The sequence below is a fragment of the Hypomesus nipponensis genome, chromosome 21, assembly GCF_054491055.1.
Source record: "Hypomesus nipponensis isolate SF chromosome 21, ASM5449105v1, whole genome shotgun sequence".
Taxonomy (NCBI): Eukaryota; Metazoa; Chordata; class Actinopteri; order Osmeriformes; family Osmeridae; genus Hypomesus; species Hypomesus nipponensis.
Genome location: NC_140381.1, coordinates 4,102,501 through 4,119,929, shown reverse-complemented (window position 1 = coordinate 4,119,929; position 17,429 = coordinate 4,102,501). Strand labels below are relative to the sequence as shown.

The 17,429-nt window shown below is 51.9% G+C and overlaps 4 protein-coding genes across 5 annotated transcripts in view; 2 read left to right on the top strand and 2 right to left on the bottom strand.

Moving 5' to 3' along the window:
* Nucleotides 1-255: 255 nt before the first annotated feature.
* On the bottom strand, nucleotides 256-1,413 carry tmem186 (transmembrane protein 186). Of its 2 annotated transcripts, none has more exons than XM_084685269.1 (2): nucleotides 1,279-1,413; nucleotides 256-1,020 (listed from the first exon to the last, which is right to left on the bottom strand). In XM_084685269.1, the coding sequence occupies exons 1-2, from the start codon at nucleotides 1,336-1,338 to the stop codon at nucleotides 322-324; spliced, it is 759 nt and encodes a 252-aa protein (XP_084541395.1). In that variant the 5' UTR covers nucleotides 1,339-1,413; the 3' UTR covers nucleotides 256-321. The 2 variants fall into 2 exon arrangements, with proteins under 2 accessions (XP_084541395.1, XP_084541394.1); XM_084685268.1 differs by having other exon boundaries at nucleotides 256-1,077; nucleotides 1,279-1,401.
* A 263-nt stretch (nucleotides 1,414-1,676) lies between these two features.
* gde1 (glycerophosphodiester phosphodiesterase 1) lies at nucleotides 1,677-5,497 on the top strand. Its single transcript, XM_084685267.1, has 6 exons — nucleotides 1,677-2,274; nucleotides 2,476-2,651; nucleotides 2,864-2,969; nucleotides 3,800-3,892; nucleotides 4,522-4,733; nucleotides 5,195-5,497. Exons 1-6 carry the CDS (start codon nucleotides 2,005-2,007, stop codon nucleotides 5,340-5,342), a joined length of 1,005 nt encoding a protein of 334 aa, XP_084541393.1. The 5' UTR covers nucleotides 1,677-2,004; the 3' UTR covers nucleotides 5,343-5,497.
* A 519-nt stretch (nucleotides 5,498-6,016) lies between these two features.
* mcrip2 (MAPK regulated corepressor interacting protein 2) lies at nucleotides 6,017-10,584 on the top strand. The gene is made up of 5 exons (XM_084685270.1): nucleotides 6,017-6,569; nucleotides 6,763-6,832; nucleotides 7,989-8,122; nucleotides 8,980-9,105; nucleotides 9,949-10,584. Exons 1-5 carry the CDS (start codon nucleotides 6,515-6,517, stop codon nucleotides 10,017-10,019), a joined length of 456 nt encoding a protein of 151 aa, XP_084541396.1. The 5' UTR covers nucleotides 6,017-6,514; the 3' UTR covers nucleotides 10,020-10,584.
* A 42-nt stretch (nucleotides 10,585-10,626) lies between these two features.
* Nucleotides 10,627-17,429, bottom strand: part of slx4 (SLX4 structure-specific endonuclease subunit homolog (S. cerevisiae)) — a 10,492-nt gene continuing 3,689 nt past the window's right edge. Inside the window, 11 exon segments of the mRNA XM_084685265.1 lie at nucleotides 10,627-11,277; nucleotides 11,609-11,917; nucleotides 12,142-12,241; nucleotides 12,438-14,944; nucleotides 15,090-15,259; nucleotides 15,461-15,607; nucleotides 15,910-16,070; nucleotides 16,267-16,522; nucleotides 16,772-16,956; nucleotides 16,959-17,099; nucleotides 17,394-17,429. The exon segment at nucleotides 17,394-17,429 is cut by the window's right edge and continues 212 nt beyond it. Coding sequence (XP_084541391.1) covers nucleotides 10,911-11,277; nucleotides 11,609-11,917; nucleotides 12,142-12,241; nucleotides 12,438-14,944; nucleotides 15,090-15,259; nucleotides 15,461-15,607; nucleotides 15,910-16,070; nucleotides 16,267-16,522; nucleotides 16,772-16,956; nucleotides 16,959-17,099; nucleotides 17,394-17,429 — 4,379 coding nt within the window. The 3' untranslated portion in view covers nucleotides 10,627-10,910.

Genomic DNA, 17,429 nt, shown 5'->3' with positions numbered 1-17,429 from the left:
CGAGTTAATATGTACAGTTCTCCCTTCTCCTGTCAGTGGATTATTACATGTTGTAGGAGTGTAGTATCCTAGCTGACTTGTGTATTGTACTGCTAAACTAACAGTGATTGTATTGTCCTGCTGTGTTCTGCTAAGGTCAAATAAAGTTGCTGTATAGTTTTAAATAAACCTTTTTTTTCCCTCCAATGTATGAGTCCTTTGTCCTTGACATTCTGAAAATCTGCCACTGACTACTTAACTGACAAAGCACAACAATTATTCATTTTAATTTTAATATACATAAAATGATTGTGCAGAATTGTATTCACACACCCTGCAGGATCAAGTAAGCGTTCCAAACACTTTTTCAAAGATATGCCGGTCTACCACTCGTCCGAGGCGGGTAGAGAAATAGAGTGTATCAGCACAACTATAACGTTTCAGTTTCAGTATAGGTTCACCGATTGAATCCCCCGCATCTCCCACGGTCATCACATCCGACACCGGCATGTAAACGTCAGTCCGTTTGCCCCAAAAAGTCAGGTGAGATACCCTGAGCGTAGTCTGCGCCGAATCCACATACATCATCCCCACGACGCGTCGGAAGAAGTGACTCGCGGTGTACAGCATTGTACCGGCAAAGAGCGCAATTCCGGTGCTGTAGGCGACTAGGAGGTCCGACGCGTCTCCTTGGAGATACATGTAGTAGACAGGGGGAAGTAAGACCACTGTGATGCCCGTCTGGAGCAGTTTGAGTCTGGATACCGCTCTGAGCAGCATGATGTGGGGTAGCGAGTAGATGAGGGTGTACTTTTGACTCGACAGGTCTGAGCATTTGGCGAGGAGGACGTGGGCTGAGGGTGAGTAGAGACCCTGGGGGCTGTGATGAAGGAAGGGTGCGTTGCGGCCACCGCATGGTGGAGTGGGTGCGTGACGTTGTGTGTTGAGGAGAAGTCGAGTGGATGGTCTTCTTACTAGACATAGCCCTCTGCGGTGGGCCAAAGTCTGGTGGGTCAAACGGACAAGAAGCGTTGACCTATGCTGGGAGACACAGAGAGACAGAGAGGGACACAGACAGACATGGACAGAGGACGTAGCCTATATTAGAGTTAGATATTTGTTTAAGTAAAATAACATGTTATAGCCTACACACAAATACACCCATGGGATCAGTGAGCTATTAATCCACTGTAGAAACAGTTGCTCAGTCGGCAAGATATAGCAAGTTAACTAGCAGATATGACAAATCTAAAATTGAAAACACTGTAAAACGTAGATAATTCGTAAAGTAAAGCGTACCATGACAGCCGTTGTCTGGTGAAAACTTATAGCGAAGTAATAGACATTTGTTAAGGTCATTTACCAAGCCAGCTAGTTCATGTTATGGACACAAGAAGTTGCCCTTCAACCCCAGGAAGTGATACTTGCTGGAAAAGAGGTTTGCACGATTAGGAAGTTACGCCATCAAGTGGTTAAGAACTGACATTTCGAAAATAATATCAGAACTTGTCTTATTTTTTTCAAGATTACTACATTTTGTGAATACGCAATATAATAATAATAATAATATACAGTACTGTGTCCAAACTTTTGACTGCAATATATACATTATTATTTTTATGCTACATTTTATCAATACAAGCCTGGTGGACACAGCAATGCACGTGCATGGTACATGACGTCCTTCCGCCAGCTGAACTCGCCAGGCGAGTTGACAGGTCAGTTGACTATGGTAGTTGCTCAACATTTCAGTGTTGGTTACTTTACAACTTAATTATTACGTTACTGTGCGGCGCATATTTACAAGGATTCATTCATCAAATCATTTGTTTTCGACACGGTAGTTGATTAACCCGTTCGAGGAATACTGATTGCGGAGAAAAATGCAAGCTTCCATTAATAACGTAATGCTTCTACGTTGCTTACTTTGGTTCCATTCTTAAGTTTTTGATTAATTACAAGTAGTAAACAGCGAGTACGAACGGGCAGCTGAACTGCCTAGCAATTGGAAAACGGAGAAAAAAAATGCTGCAGCTTGGAGATGAAACCACGCTGTTCTCGGTTGTTTTCGTGGTGGCTCTGCTTAGTACCAGGAGTCCGCTATGGTCCTCTGTCCTTACCGCCTCGCTCTACGTCTTTCTGCTGATGTTCCGGTTTCCCCAACTCCCGTCTAGCCGTACAAGGCAGGTGCTGCGGCCCGCCAGGGGGACTGTTGGGTCCAGCGGGGTGTCGGTGGTCGCTCACCGGGGTGGTGGACATGACGCTCCTGAGAACACTATTGCTGCCATTCGCGAGGTGATTATACAGCAACGAACACATTGAAAACACATTCAATACTGTTTCTTTGATAGCCCGTGTGCTATTTAAACACTCAACTGCATCATGCATGACCCCTAGCGATAAAAGAAGGGGCAGAATCTACGCGTGTGAATCCAATGCCGACGGTGCGTTATTTAAGCATGTTTGATCCCGGAAATGATCACGATCCCAAAACAGGCCAGCAAGAATGGGGCCACTGGGGTGGAGTTGGACCTGGAGTTTTCTGCCGACGGAGTTCCCATTCTGATGCACGATGACACGGTGCTGCGGACCACCAACGGACAAGGGCCCCTCAACCAGCTGACCTTCTCCGAATTGAGGAAGCTGGACGCCTCCATAAAGCACAGACTCAGGTGCGAGAGAGACCCCCAGATTAACCGAGTAATGTTGTTCATGAGAGGGGGAGAGAGGGGTGGTCTGGCAGGGAGAAACACATGGTATACAGATAGTTGGAGACCAGTCCATAGCATGGACCATCACTATTTTTAACATGACAGTGACCCGGGCTAGTTCCAAGATGACTCTTTAAGGCTAAATATTGATGTTGTTTTTTGTAAACCTTCAGTGACAGGTTTGCTGGAGAGACGATCCCTACTCTGCAGGAGGCCGTGCTGGAATGCATCAAACTCCAGCTGACCATCTACTTCGATGTCAAAGGTCACCCCGACAAGGTACAGCCAATCATAGACATATACACATGTCTATGCAGCCAATCACACCGTTCGTTGTTCCGAATGAGGAAGTGCGGATCTTTTCGTCGGTCCGTTAATGCTTCTGTCAGAGAATCTAGAACGGTTCTTGCTGTAGTTTGCACTATTGTTGTCCTCTTGGCCCCGCGTGTGATGAAATGCACACATGGTACAGTCTAAAGGGGAGGAATGCATGTTGGGATTGTTGGTCTTTTAGACACTGGTCCTCTTGAGGTCAGGCATCAAAGCAGGGCTTGTATTGAAGCACAGCTGCAACAAGCACACCAGCTGGACACACACACACACACCAGATGAACACACACAGACACATACATAAACTCACAAGTAAAAACAAAACAAAAACCCGCACAAACAATTGCAGAATGTACCTGCATGTTACCCCCCCCCCTCCCCAAACACACACACACAGCACACACAGCACGCACAGCGCAGCACAGCACGCACAGCACAGCATGCACAGCACAGCATGCACAGCACGCACAGCACAGCACGCACAGCAGAGCATGCACAGCACAGCATAGCACAGCACAGCACAGCACAGCACAGCATGCACAGCACAGCATGCACAGCACGCACAGCACAGCACGCACAGCAGAGCATGCACAGCACAGCACAGCATAGCACAGCACAGCACAGCACAGCACAGCATGCACAGCACAGCATGCACAGCACAGCACAGCACGCACAGCACAGCACAGCACAGCATGCACAGCACAGCACAGCACAGAATGCACAGCACGCACAGCACAGTAAAATGTCCCTGTACAATGTTCTGTCTTCCCCCTTGCTAGTCGGCTGCTGCTCTGAAGGAGATGTATGAGAAATATCCAGTCCTCTACAACACCAGCATTGTCTGTTCCTTCGAGCCCAAAGTCATCTACAGGGTGAGAAGCGAAGGCCCTGCCAAGGGGGAAGTGGGAGGGGTTATGAAGTAGCCTAGCTTCTAGCTCTGTTTTAATGGTCCTACTCTTTCTTGGGCCTTTCTCTCGCACCCGTTTCTTTCTAGCCTGACGTTGTCATACTCATAATTCTAGTCAGAATATGAGTCTGAAAACTCTCCGTTGGGCTGCGACTATGGGGCGTGTGTCAACCGAGCTCGTAAAACAAATGCCTCTTCGCTCAATTGGATAGACCTACAAACAATCAGAGCAACGTAATATGTTGTTTGTTGAAAATGAATTCAACCCAAGCGCTCTTTGGTGACGTTGTTGATTACGTTACTGTTGATCATCTGTCCATCATCGTATAAAGCCCGCCCTGGCAATTTCATTGGTCGGCCCAGCTCCTGGTTTTATATAGTTTGTCCCCAATACGAGCCCCTCCAGACCCAACTACCCGACCAAATTTGTTTGTGGGCGGGGCTAAGTTGGGCTGGCAACCAGGCTAGTTTCTATCCCTTTCTCTCTCACTTTCCCACTTGCCATTCTTATCTCTCTTACTACCTTTACAGCTCTCTCTTTCTCATTTTCTCCATGGTCTCTCGCCCCTAAACCCCTCATGTTTCGACCCCCAGATGAGGCAGGCTGACCCGGAAGTGGTCACAGCTTTGACCCACAGACCCTGGAGCCTGTCACGACTCGGCGACGGCAAGCCACGGTTCTCGTCACTATGGAAACACCATTGGACCCAGCTATTGGACGTGTTTCTGGACTGGGCCCATCACCACCTGCTGTGGAAGCTCTGTGGAGTCTCCGCCTTCCTGGTGCAGAAGAACTTTGTTTCCCCGTGAGTTTCTCTGAAAGGGGCTAGGTTTACAAAGGTTCAGAGGTAATTAGTCGGCCATCTTAGTGTGACGGGTATGTAACAGACGTGGTCTTGCAAGTTCCGTCAGAGATTTCCGGACCGTGTTCATCCTTCACCGAGGATCAAACGCGCCATCTCTGACTTCATATTCAGCTAGCTATTCAATGACACCGGTGGCCCCTTTTACATAGTGAGGAGTGAGTTTTACCGATTCACACTGGCTATATTGGCACCAATGTGGTGCTTGTTATAAAGAGAGAGACTAGTATTCAGATTTCTTCTGTGTAAATGTCTAATGTCACCTTGCTTTTGTTACATAAACCCTTGGTCTGTGTCCTTGATCTTGGGACTATGTAGTTATAGGTCCAGAGACGAGGTGGCCTAAACCTCTACTGATGTTCCCTTCTCTGATCACTTTGTCTCCTGTGTCCTCGGTCTCTCAGGGACTATGTGCAGTACTGGGCCCAGAGAGACGTGGAGGTGGTGGCCTGGACTGTCAACGCAGACGTGGAGAAGCAATACTACCAGGAACAGCTTCAAGTCAGCTACATCACTGATAGCTTACTGGAGGACTGTGACCCCCACTACTGACCATGGACTGGTACACACACACACTTTGAATAACTTCTACTGTTTAAAATGCTTTGTGCATTAGTCCTTTCTGATCTCTTATCTACTGAATCAATAATGTATGTGGAGTAAATGATTTAAAGCGACAAAAAACGAATACAATTTTAAAAATCGGATATCCTCTCATTTCTGACCTATTTAGATCATTACCTGTTTAAAGTCCGCTGACCCAGATAACGCAGAAGGTTAGGGCCCGCCTCCTCGCGCTCGCCTCCTCGTTAAGCTTGTCTGATCCCCCTTCTTGCCACCGTCGATCTACGGTTGCCAAACATGCCGTGCGCTGTCAGTGTTATGTATAGAATGTACTGAATGCTATGTAACCTTGCAACGTACAGGCCTAGAACCGCGCGCTTATTTTATGCAATTGCTGCCTCTCTACTCAATTTACACACGACGAAGGTGATTGGAATACGGTCGTGTTTTCATGATAATGCTATTAGTTTTTTTTCATGAAGGATGTAAATTGTTTTGCATTTAGGCCTAATGTATATCGAAATGGGGAAAAAAACTGAAGTTTCATTGATAATGACTAAGCCTTTCACTCCACGTGCTTAGGTTTATAGGTGAAAGGTCAGTGGTAGTATTCTGAAGGGCGCTCCTCCCATAGGAATAGGGGGCGTGAAGTGACGTCACGTGAGGTGCTATTTGATGATGATCGGTGTCATTTACACTTGTACTGTAGGCTAGGCAACAGACCCCTTTTATGATTTGAAAACCAACCACGGGATATAATATCCTTAGATGAAAGAATTTGTCGTTAAGGAGATTTTTTTCCTCTCAATATCAAAGAGGTGTTGCGCTTCACCTTGGTTGACCCTTGGCTACCATTGAAAGAACGGCAGACGGCGCTTCAACCCAAACATATGTTTTTTTCGGAGCCGAGGCTCGGGCAGTAAAGCGCACTTAGCAGCACCGAGCCCGGAGACGGACAGACGCACGACCAGCTGACTTGGACAAACACGCCGCTGTAGTTTTTCCACCGTGGCTGCGTCAAGAGGACTGTACCGAAAACGGGGCTTGCTACAGGGTGGAATATACTCGTTTCGAGCCAACATTTTCAGTCGCCACATTGCATCACACGACACACCATTTTGCCGAAGCTACACTGAAGTTCTTTGGGAACTGGCATTCACATGATGTACACTATTACAAGAGGTCCCAGTAAACTTGTTACACAACGGAGGACAGGTGAGTGAAATTGACCAGTTGTTTGGAAAATAAAGCCACAAGGGCAGTGTCTAAATATCAATTGACAATGAGTGCGCATTAACCGTGATATTGACTGGTCAGTGCACAGACGAGCTTCCTTGAGATGAAAGGAGCCCGATGTGAAATTGGCATGTCTAAATAACATTGGTTAACATGTTCTCTCACTGTTAAGGACCTACGCAGCAGCTCGAGAGTAAAACTACCGAGTTGAAGCTCAGACCGACCACTTGGCTTACCTCAGAGTGAGTAGCCCACAAAATTCAGTTCATACGAAGCGCAACCATGGAACATTTTAATGCACGTGCTTCTAAACAAGTGCGATCATTACACGTCACGACTCACGCAAAATGTTTTGACTGGACGTGTATTTAAACTGTAGCAACAACACGCCGAGTCGTTCGATACATTGTATCGAATCAGCCAGTGTCGTGATGTTTTCTTTCTACCCGTCTATTGGTTATATGTCGATGACCTTGCAAGGTTAGCTGGCCGCCTGTCTTTTTAGCCGCGCATGCTACCCGTGCAGATTACTGTTCAACTGTACGAGTCTAAAAACAACAGCGTGTGTCTTGTAGGAGATGTGAGTTCGAGGGTCACAATATGCAAGGTTTAAATCGAGCCCAGTTTGAACTGTCATGCAGAAAAACGTGTATTAGTCTACACTCATTGAAGGGCACGGGCAGCTAGCGCGAGTTTATTAGCACACACTGCTGGCAAGCAACGTGGAATTGAGTAAGCAAGCTAGACGGTACATGACCCAAACTCCGCCTGTCTAACCCATTCTCGTAATCGTGTTTGATACGTCTGTACATGAATGGACTTTGCTCTATTTTTGCTTGTATGTATTCTTAACACAGAAGACATATTTCGTTGTTTGGTTGGGCTCGATAGTTTAGCTTTTGTAATCCCCGTCAACGTCCCCATGGCAACACGGTTGTGTAAGTAAGGGGTCCGGAGAAGACCCACCAATCCCTACATTCCCACGGTAGCTGCCCACAGTCGTAATCGAGCCTGCCGTGTTGTGCTGAGCCAGCGTCCAGAACACAAAATCGTACATTACGTTAAACTCGGGCTCGATCAGTAGCAATAAGCATGCTGAAAACTACATCAGCTGTGAATTTGCGAGGCTGTATTTGTATCGACAGAATGCCTTTTTGACAGACCTGGACTGCAAGTTTGTCTGCACCTGATTCGCCGTATTTTTGACGTTTTCGACGTAAACAAAGAAAAATGCGGAGTTACTCTTGATCATAGATAAATCAAGGTCCGAGTGAGGAGATACCCGACTTCTATCCCTGCCATAACTCCTCCTGTCATAAATTAAACAGTGGTTTATGTACTATTCTGTTGTTTTAATCTCCCTCTCTTCCTCTATTTCCCTATTAATGTGGTCTCCAGTTCTCCAGCCCCCAAGATAGTTTTCAACCGTCTCAACGGAAAGAGATACCACACAGCCTCCACACCCAAGGTAGAGAGCCCGGCTGAAGGTTTCACCGCTGCACACGAGGAGAATGTCCGCTTTGTTTACGAAGGTGAGAAGCACTGGACCCGGGTTACAGTCCTATATTGATGTATTTATCGGGGTCTCTTATCTCTCCCAGATCATCTCTATCTGATACTCTCAATCACCACGGCAACCCTCGTTTAGTTTGACGAGTTCAAGAAGCGACAAACCAACACTTCACGTCTTTGAATGAATCACTCTGTTCAAAGACTCCCTTTCTATGCACATTCTCTCTTCATTTCTCATGAGTTGGCAGACTCGAGACATTTTAATCTTAAACTCCTTTATCCCGGAGTGCCATACAGTGTAAAGTCCAGGCTTGAACTGAAAGTGTGAGTGTTTGAGTGAGAGAGAGAGGGAGGCAGAGAGAGGGGGAGAAGTAGTGTGCTAGTAACTCAAACTCGGTGGTCTTATCTGGGTGTGTAACCCCCCCCCCCCCCCCCTTAGCTGATGCAACCCTTCAAGGGTCGCTCGCGGCAACAGCAAGGACGCTGTTTGATGTGTACCCTTCCCTCCACAGCTACAAGGTTATTTCAACAGCAGGGGAAGGTTTCCCCAAGATTATGTTGCTATGCCAACACTGTGGGGACTTTACCCGTACTTCTAGAGATTACAATGCTACTGGCTTTTTTTCTGTTTGCAACTACACAACATGTAGGCTACATCCATAGCTATATGAAGTGTTTACAAATGTGTACCTTTTTGGATGCGTACGGCTCAGTGGAAGAGCAGTTGACTGCAGATCAAGAAGTGCGGGTTCAAATCTTCCGCTTTGGACAAGAGTCTGCTAAATGCACCGACATCGCTTTGTGTACCGAGTGTCGATACATGCATGCGTTCGTGTGGGAATATGTCCTGACCAATCAGCTTCTCTCCTTTCCGCAGCGTGGCAGGAAGTAGAGCAGAGGCTGGAAGGCGGAGCCGCAGAGGGGGAGGAGCTTACCGGTCGCCATGGCCACGGCCCCGGCCCCGTCCAGTACAGGGAGAAGGCCCCCAGCCCTGGGATGAAGAGTGAGTACACACCCAGCATGCACCTCTCAGCTGCTGCCATCTTGTCAGCAACATTGGTGTGCATTTTAAAACGGTGGGATGATCTTGACGATAGAGACGCCATCTTTCTTTTTTTCTTATTTCATTCACCTGGTGTATGTGGTAAGTGGGTCCCAGGGTCGGCTCTTCCTATTTGAAGTAGTCCTGATAACGAGTACACAATTGACCTTATAGGGAGTCAGATGGCTGAGCGGTGAGGGAGTCGGGCTAGTAATCAGAAGGTTGCCGGATCGATCCCCCGCTGAGTCAAATGATGTTGTGTCCTTGGGCAAGGCACTTCACCCTACTTGCCTCGGGGGGAATGTCCCTGTACTTACTGTAAGTCGCTCTGAATAAGAGCGTCTGCCAAAATGACTAAATGTAAAATGTATCTTGTACAAGGGAACCGATGAGGGAGGTAGCTTTAATATTTAACTCTGTCTTGGTCTTTTAACTACCAAACCCCTCTCCCCTGAGAAACTTTAGCAGAGCTAAAACATTCCCAGTCTCGGTCCTGTCCAGTTCAGGGACTATGTAACTTCTAGATAACATTTTGTGGGGCCTATCAGGTTTTTTTTGTTTCACAAAGGGTAGGTCGTTGTCATTTATTATGTAACCATATATGAATTCATGATGGTAAGAGATTAAACTAAGGAAATGTTCTGCCCATATACATTTCATGTTAAGTCATGAAATGTTCTTTGCATTCTGGAAGATGCCCTATAACCCCTCCCTCCCTCCTGCTCCTTTTTCATCTCCTTCCCACCTCATGTCTCCTTCCCTTGACTCCTCCCTCCTCCCTTTCCTCTCTCTCTTCACACCCAGACTTTGTGCCCATAGATTTGGACGAGTGGTGGGCTCAGAGGTTTCTCGCCAACATCGCCAACCTGTCGTGACGCGGCAAGCCCGGGTTCAGGCGCAGGAGGGACGAGGGTCTGGACGGAAGCAGACGGGGGCGGAGGTCAAAGGTCGCCAGCTGTCGGGCGGGAGGCTGGAAAGGAAGAGATGAGGAGCGTGGTGTTGGGTGGAGAGGACATCTGGAAGCTTCACACAGGGTCGCCCATGGAGTCTTAAGCATCTGTTGTGATTGCGGTTTTGCCTCAATGTGCTTCCTGCTGCAGCGTTGTGTGGTGCAGCTGTGCAACACACCAAACTGCCGTCCCCCCCACACGACCCCGCCCTAAAAATGGCCTGCTCTGAACTCTTGACCCCCTAAGACATGTTCCACTAATGAGGATCTCTCTTGGCCTAACTGGCCAATAAGAAGATGGAAAGATGATCAGTGATTGGTCTTCTGAGTGTGTTTCTCTCCAAGCCCCTCCCACCTGTGACATGATGAGGATGGTGTGTTTTCAGATGAACAAGTCTGTATTTCTAGACTAGTCTTTGGATAAAAAAGTTGACAAAATGACAAGGTAAAAAAAAAAAAAAAAAAACTGTAAAATAAAAATCCAACAGGTGTATGTGTGGAATTATTTCTGAAAATTGTCTTTATATTAAGCGACAGTATTTTCCTTTATTGTTGGCCTTGAATAAGCATGTGAATGTGAAACATCTGTTTGATGCACAACTCCAACAGCACCCTTCTCAAGGTCAAGGTACTCATTAACACATTTAATTTCAGAATTCCATCAACGCAGTGAATGCAAACATTTTAAATGAACACAGATGTACCAAACAGCAGCAAAATACAAGGTTTCCCACCACGCTTTTGGTATTCAGTCTCTTGCTCGTCACCTACACTTTCACCAGTTCATGCAGGCAGACCCTCGACCGCTCTGCCTTCATCACTCCATCACTGTAGGCGCTACGCCTTTCTTCCTCCTCCCTCTTCCTCTCCCCACCCCTCCTCCTCGTCTTCGCTGCCTGCTGCCCTTGCCCGGCTTGGCGGTGGTGAAGGTGATGCAGTTGGCGTCCAGGAAATCCATGAGCTTGGCAGTGCCCAGCGTGATGCCAGCCTCCTTGAGGCTGGCCTGGAGCAGGGCCAGGCCCAGCGGCTGGTACTGCAGGACCCGGCCATGCAGCTCCGGGTCGGACAGGATGAAGCGCCGCGCCGCCTGGAGACGGTCCTGGAGGAGGGAGGAAGCCTGCGACGGAGTGATGTCACTGTCGGAGCCGTCGTCGTCGGAGACGGGGCACAGCTCTGGGTTGGACCTGGAGGGAGGGAGGGAAGAGGAGAAGCACAAGAAAGAAAGAAGGCGTAGAGGAAGAAAAAGAAAATAGTTACTTAACATAACAGGGAGTCAGATGGCTGAACGGTGAGGGAGTCGGGCTAGTCAGAAGGTTGCCGGATCGATTCCCCGCCGTGCCAAATGACGCCGTGTCCTTGGGTAAGCCACTTCACCCTACCTGCTTCGGGGGGGGGGGGAATGTCCCTGTACTTACTGTGTGTCGCTCTGGATAAGAGCGTCTGCTAAATGACTCAATGTAAATAACACACTTTCTAACTGGGAAATCCCATAGGAAACACATGGCGTCTTCCCACCTCTGTGAGTCTTCACTGGCAGCAGAGGAGGATGTGGAGGAGCCTTGCGATGCAGAGAGAGCCTCCTGTTCCTCCCTCCTGCCCTGCTTCACAGGAGAGGCAGCAGGGGGCGCCCCAGGCTGCTTAAAACCCTCCGAGGACGCTGGCCTCCTGGAGGCCGTGGAACTCGACAGGGGCCTCGCCTGAGGGGCCCTGCCCAGAGGAGGAGCCTCGTCGTCGGACTCGGAGCTGACCACCTGATGGGTGTACTGGTGGATCTCCTTCAGCTTGAGGATCATCTGGCGCTTGGGGAGAGGACGCACCCCAAACCTTGGAGCAGAGAAGAAGAGAGAGAGAGTGAAGGGGGGAGGGAAGGAGAGAGAAGGTCAGGTGAAATAATGTGAAAGAGAGACTTACACCAGACCTATAGGGAGGTAGAGTTAGAGAGGGTGAAGGGAGGTAGAGAGGGTGGAGGGAGGTAGAGAGGGAAGGGGAGAGAGAGGAAAGGGGGAGAGGTATAGGCTAACAGAGATAGCTACACAATGATGTCAGACCTGTTGAGCTTGTTCTTGAGGTCAGGGGTGTCCATGTCAGAGTAGCTGGGCAGTGGGGTAATGGGCACCAGGGGGTACTGCCCTCTCCTACGGGACGCCACTGAGGTCAGAGGTCACACATGAGTACAACGTTGTCAAAACATTAACATGCACCATTAGTACAACATTTGTCATATCATTGACACACGGTTTGTAAAAAAAAAAAATCCCACCAGAGAGAGATTATCGTTGTGACAGAAAAAAAAAGATCTGCTTTTACACAAACGTCACAGCTTGTCAAAAGGTTCGGTGTTCACCTGGGGTTTTGAGCTGGTCGACTCTCTGAGCCGGGGCGATGGTGCTGACCCTCTGGGAGAGAGGGCCAGCCTCCTCCTCCTCCTCCCAGTCAGACCAGATCCTGGAGCCCAGGAGGCTGGCTCCTGGCTCGGGGCCGGCGTGGGCGGAGGGTGGAGGAGAAGAGGAGGGTGGAGGAGAAGAGGAGGGTGGAGGAGAACAGAAGGAGGAGGAAGGACGGATGGCGAGGGTGCGGGCGGCGCTCGAGGTCGAAGGGACGGGGGAGGCTGGGTGGACGTGAGTGATGGGCGGAGGAGAAGGAGAGGGGGATGGAGGGATCATTTGGGGTGACGGAGGAGGAGGGGTGACGGAGGACTGGGCTCCCGTGCTGTCCATTCTCAGGCTGAAACACACCTCCTGTTCCCCCTGCCCCTCCCCGGCGTTCAGCCCCCACGAGTCGTCAAACGCCATCGGGGGCTCGTCCATCGCCATAAAGCTTTGCCGGAAGCCGCAGCCCGCAGACACCTCCTTCTCTTCCTCTTCCACCTCCATCCCTTCTTCCTCCTCCTCTCCTCCACGGCTGGTTATGCTCCTCTCCTCCTCTCTCCTTCCCCCTTGTCTCGTCTCCTTCCCTCCCTCCATTTCCATCCTTCTACTCCCCGAACTGCTAGCATCGCCGGACTCAGAAGGGGGTCTGCGTTGGTCAGGGCCCCTGCTGGGAGACCCCATACGGGGGGAGGAGGGGGAGTGGGAGGGAAGCCCCGTCCTCCCAGGGCTCTGGCTGTCCGCCCTTCCTCTTCGCCACCCTGCATGTCTCCCGCCTCCCCCACAGAGCAGAGGGGAGGCCGAGGGAAGAGCAGGGGGCTCGGGTGGATCCGGTTGCAGGGGAGTGCTGCTGTGAGGCTGGGGGAGGCTGTGGAGAGGGGCTGCCTTGGTGGAGGGGTCAGAGGAGTCGTCCGCTGTGTCCCGACCGACCGCGCTGCGTCTCTTCGGTGAGAGGTCAAGATCCAGGCTGGCAACTCGGGGGGCAGATTCCCGGAACGTCACCCCGGACACGAGGCCTTTTGTCGGGGCAGGCCGCGTGGAGGCTTGGGGCGGGTCGACGGAGGTCTGGAGGTTACTGCTCCTGGGAGATGATGATGAGGAAGATGATGAGCGTGTTTTGGGGAAGAGTCGAGTGCGACGCATGCTGCTCTGGGTCTGGGTGGAGCTGGAGCTGGTCCTGGCCTGGAGCGGAGTGGCCGGGATCAGCCAGGACACCTCCGGAGAGAAGTCCATCGTGGGGCTCTGGTCCACAGGATCAGAAGCGCTTTTCACCTTTCCGTCCAAACTGTAGGGTTCCGCTCTGGGTCTGATCTGGGTGAAGTCCTGCTGCCTCTGGGTGGGGAGGGGAGGAGGTGGAGGGGAGCTGGGGGGGATCCCCGGGGGGCGGTCGACCTCCATCTCCTCACTCGAGTCCGACAGAACGATCAACTCTGGTTCTCTGCTGGCTCTGGGAGGAGGAGGAGGAGGAAGAGGAGGGGGCGAGTGAGGCAGGCTCGCACTGCGAGGGCCCTGCGCCGTTCTCTTCGGAGACAGCCTCTCTTCACCAGAACCAACCCTTTCCTGGGACACACCCCCATGAGCAGCCACATCATCTCGCCCTCTTCCTCCTCCTCTTTCTTCTTCTTCTCTGCCCTCTCCAGCTCCCACCCCCTCAGAGGGGCCTCTCCTTGCCCCAGCAGGGCTCATCTCCCCTGGGGACAGCATGGGGATGCAGGGCCAGCCGGCTGGAGGACTGACGGACAGGTCTATGACCTCGCTGATGGAGGAGTGGAGACTGGGGGTCTCCGTCTGCCTGCGCCCAGCTCTGGGCCTGGGAGGCTGGGATGGGGCGGAGGGCGGGGCTCTGGGAGAGGGGGTGGAGCAACCAGGGGGTTGGGACCTAGGGGGCTGTGGAGGGGGGTCGTCGTCTTCGTAGACCCCCCAGGAGTCGGAGAAGAGGCGGCTGTAGCTCCGGTCGAGGTCGGGGTCTGGCGCGGCGGATGAGATATTCTCCGTTCGTGAAACGTTGGGTCGGGCTGCTGTCTCCTGGTGTGTTGTTCCTGTGTTCCTTCCTGCCTCGTCTCTCTCCTCCTCTTCCTCCTCCTCCTCTCCTGGGCTCTCCTTCGCCTCCGCCCTCTTCCTCTGCGTGGCGGCAAACTCATAGATCTCCTCCATCTCCTCCTCATTCACTCTCTCTTCGTCTTCTTCGCGCGTCTTGCCGTCCTCCAGGGTCACGCCCTCCCCTCTGTGCCCCTCCTCCGTCATTATCCCTCCTTCTTCTCCTCTGTCTCCACCCCCCCCTTCATCACCACCACCACCATCCTCCTCCTCCTCGTCTTCGTTCCACATGGAGCGGAGGAGCTCCATGAAGGCCTGGTCTCCGTCGTTCTCCGCCCCGGACGGAAGCTCCCGGTCTGGGTTGTCTTGCCAGGCTTGCCCCTCTCCCTGGTTCTCTGTGGGTCCTGGGTGATCCCGGCACAGCTGCTGTAGCTCCGGCAGGTCCAGCCTGGAGAGGCACAGAACACCAAAGACTTAGAGGAGAGGAACAGGACACTCAATCAGCTTTTACATTAATGCTACAATCAGATAGGCCGATTGTACGTCCTCTGTATATGCCGATTGTACGGCATATACAGCCGCCCCAGTCAGACCTGCAGGCCAGCTCCTGGAGGTGGGGCAGCAGGGTGGGTGTGAGGGGGCAGCGGGCGGTGTAGAGGTAGCGGAGCAGGACTTCCACGGCCGGGCCGGGCACCTCTGTCAGCAGCACCCGCCGGGCCGCCGGCACGCCCTCCTCCTGCACCCCGAACCCACTGTCATGGACCTGAGAGAGAGAGAGAGAGATAGAGAGAGATAGTGAGACAGGGAGAGAGAGAGAGAGAGAGAGAGAGAGAGAGAGAGGAAGACAGGTGGGGACGAGAGAAAGGAAGAACAGAAAACTGATGAAAGAATCACATTTCTGTGCGTTGATGAACTCCAGAAAACGCCATTACACAGGGGCCCGAAATACACAACTGCACCTTACCATCTGGGCCAGCAGGGGGCAGCGTGCGTACAGCATGAACAAATGAGCGAAGAACACCTCGCCATCGTCCACCTGGAGCTGCACGTCACTGAGTTGGGGGTTGTTCACCATGCTGCCCAAGTCTGAGTCCAATCTAGACAGCGCCACCTGGAGGACGGAACAGCAGACAGCACCCAAACGTCAGATGGCTGAGCGGTTAGGGAGTCGGGCTATTAATCAGAAGGTTTCCGGTCCGATTCCCGGCCGTACAAAAATGACGTTGTGTCCTTGGGCAAGGCACTTCACCCTACTTGCCTCGGGGGAGAATGTCCCTGTACTGTACTCACTGTAAGTCGCTCTGGATAAATGACTGCTAAATGACGACATGTCAAAGTGGTCTGGTTTCACATACACACCAGGGGACGGGTTTATCGCCACTAGACGTGTCCGGAATGTTCTCTCTGACTCACCGAAGGTCGGCCCGCTGTCTGGACGTCCCTTCGCTGAGGCCCGCGGGTTTGCGTGTCCCTGGGTCTTCCAGTGCGTGTGTCGTCCCTCTGAGATTGGGTGTCGTCCGCGATGAAGCCGCTCATGCATAGGTCAGCCTCGGGGGCGACGTTGCTGTCTTTCCCTGAGGGAGAGGAGGAGGAGGACATCTACGGTGTTTCTGACCGGCATGTTTGAGATGAACACACCAAAGAGACCGTCACCAAGCCATCTGTGTGACAGGGACAGTGAACACCAGACGCTGTTGTCGAGTGTTGCTTCGTTTCGAGTGTGCTCCAGTCAGGAGACCTAGTTTGCTCCACTCTCTGTCTGTGGCTCACCTTTCCCAGGGCTTGAGTAGCACCACTGGGTGAGGGTCATGCCCTCCTCTGCCAGGTCCAGCAGGTCAGCCAGGGCCTGGCTGCCCACAGGGAGGGAGCCCCCGCCTGGTGCTGGCCCTGCCCCAGCCTGGGTGCTGCTTCCTGGGGTGGACGGGGAAGGAGAGGGGCCTGTCTGGGAGGTGGAGGGGAAGAGGGGGGTTCCCACTCTGTTTGACGAGGCGGTGGTGGTGGAAGGATCCGAGCTGGCCGCCTCAGTCTGTCAAGGTGGGAAACCGAGAACAAACTGCCTTTAGGGATTGATCGTTTTCAGCTTCAAGGCATGTTTACAGACACAGTGTTTCCCACATAATGTATGGCGGGCCGCCACAAATAAGTAAATATACGGGAAACACTGACATATTACCGTCCAGCGAAACGCTTGAAGCAACACTCATACACCACTTAACCAAACTAAAAGTTCTTCTTTTTGTTTTCTAATGTTTTCCTCCTTCCCTCTCTCTCTCACCCCTGTCGACTCGGGCGGAGAGATGAACTCTCTCAGCTCGGCAGTGTAGAACTCTCCCGGGCAGCCGGGTCCTCCGTCCCGCAGAGCGCTCTTCCTCCACAGGGGGGCGCCTCCCGCGCCGTCCCCGCCCCCTGCGGAGCACCAGGCGGGCAGGGAGCTGGGGCGCAGGGTGGGGGTCGGGGGGAGGGGGCGCGGGTGCAGAGCAGGAGGGCGGCCACCCTGTCCTGAAGCCTCCTCAGGACCGTGTCGGGGTCCTGGACCAGGAGGAGGGGCGGGGGGCGGAGGGCCGAGCCCTTCTTCCTCTTCCTCTTGCCCCCACGTCCCACCGCTGAGGGTCGCCACAAAGGGAAATGAGTTTTTAGTGAAGGGCAGGCTAGACACTGTGAGGTTTAGTCAGGGTGTGACCCACACATTTACATGTAGTTATTTAGCAGACGCTCTTATCCAGAGTGACTTACAGTAAGTACAGTAAGACATTCCCCCCCTGGCAAGTAGGGTGAAGTGCCTTGCCCAAGGACACATCGTCATTTGGTGTGGCCGGGAATCGAACTGGCGACCTTCAGATTACTAGCCCGATTCCCTAACCGCTCAGCCACCTGACTCCCTACAAACGACATCTTACCTTCGTGGGCTTGCCACCTCAACAGAGCAGCCACAG

Coding starts and splice junctions, on each gene's coding strand:
- gde1 (XM_084685267.1), top strand. CDS start 2,005: ATGCTGCAGCTTGGAGATGAAACCACGCTGTTCTCGGTTGTTTTCGTG. Junction 2,275..2,475: donor CTATTGCTGCCATTCGCGAG/GTGATTATACAG, acceptor ATCCCAAAACAG/GCCAGCAAGAATGGGGCCAC. Junction 2,970..3,799: donor TCAAAGGTCACCCCGACAAG/GTACAGCCAATC, acceptor CCCCCTTGCTAG/TCGGCTGCTGCTCTGAAGGA.
- mcrip2 (XM_084685270.1), top strand. CDS start 6,515: ATGATGTACACTATTACAAGAGGTCCCAGTAAACTTGTTACACAACGG. Junction 6,570..6,762: donor TGTTACACAACGGAGGACAG/GTGAGTGAAATT, acceptor CTCACTGTTAAG/GACCTACGCAGCAGCTCGAG. Junction 9,106..9,948: donor CCCCAGCCCTGGGATGAAGA/GTGAGTACACAC, acceptor CTTCACACCCAG/ACTTTGTGCCCATAGATTTG.
- tmem186 (XM_084685268.1), bottom strand. CDS start 1,338: ATGACCTTAACAAATGTCTATTACTTCGCTATAAGTTTTCACCAGACA. Junction 1,078..1,278: donor ACCAGACAACGGCTGTCATG/GTACGCTTTACT, acceptor ACTCTAATATAG/GCTACGTCCTCTGTCCATGT.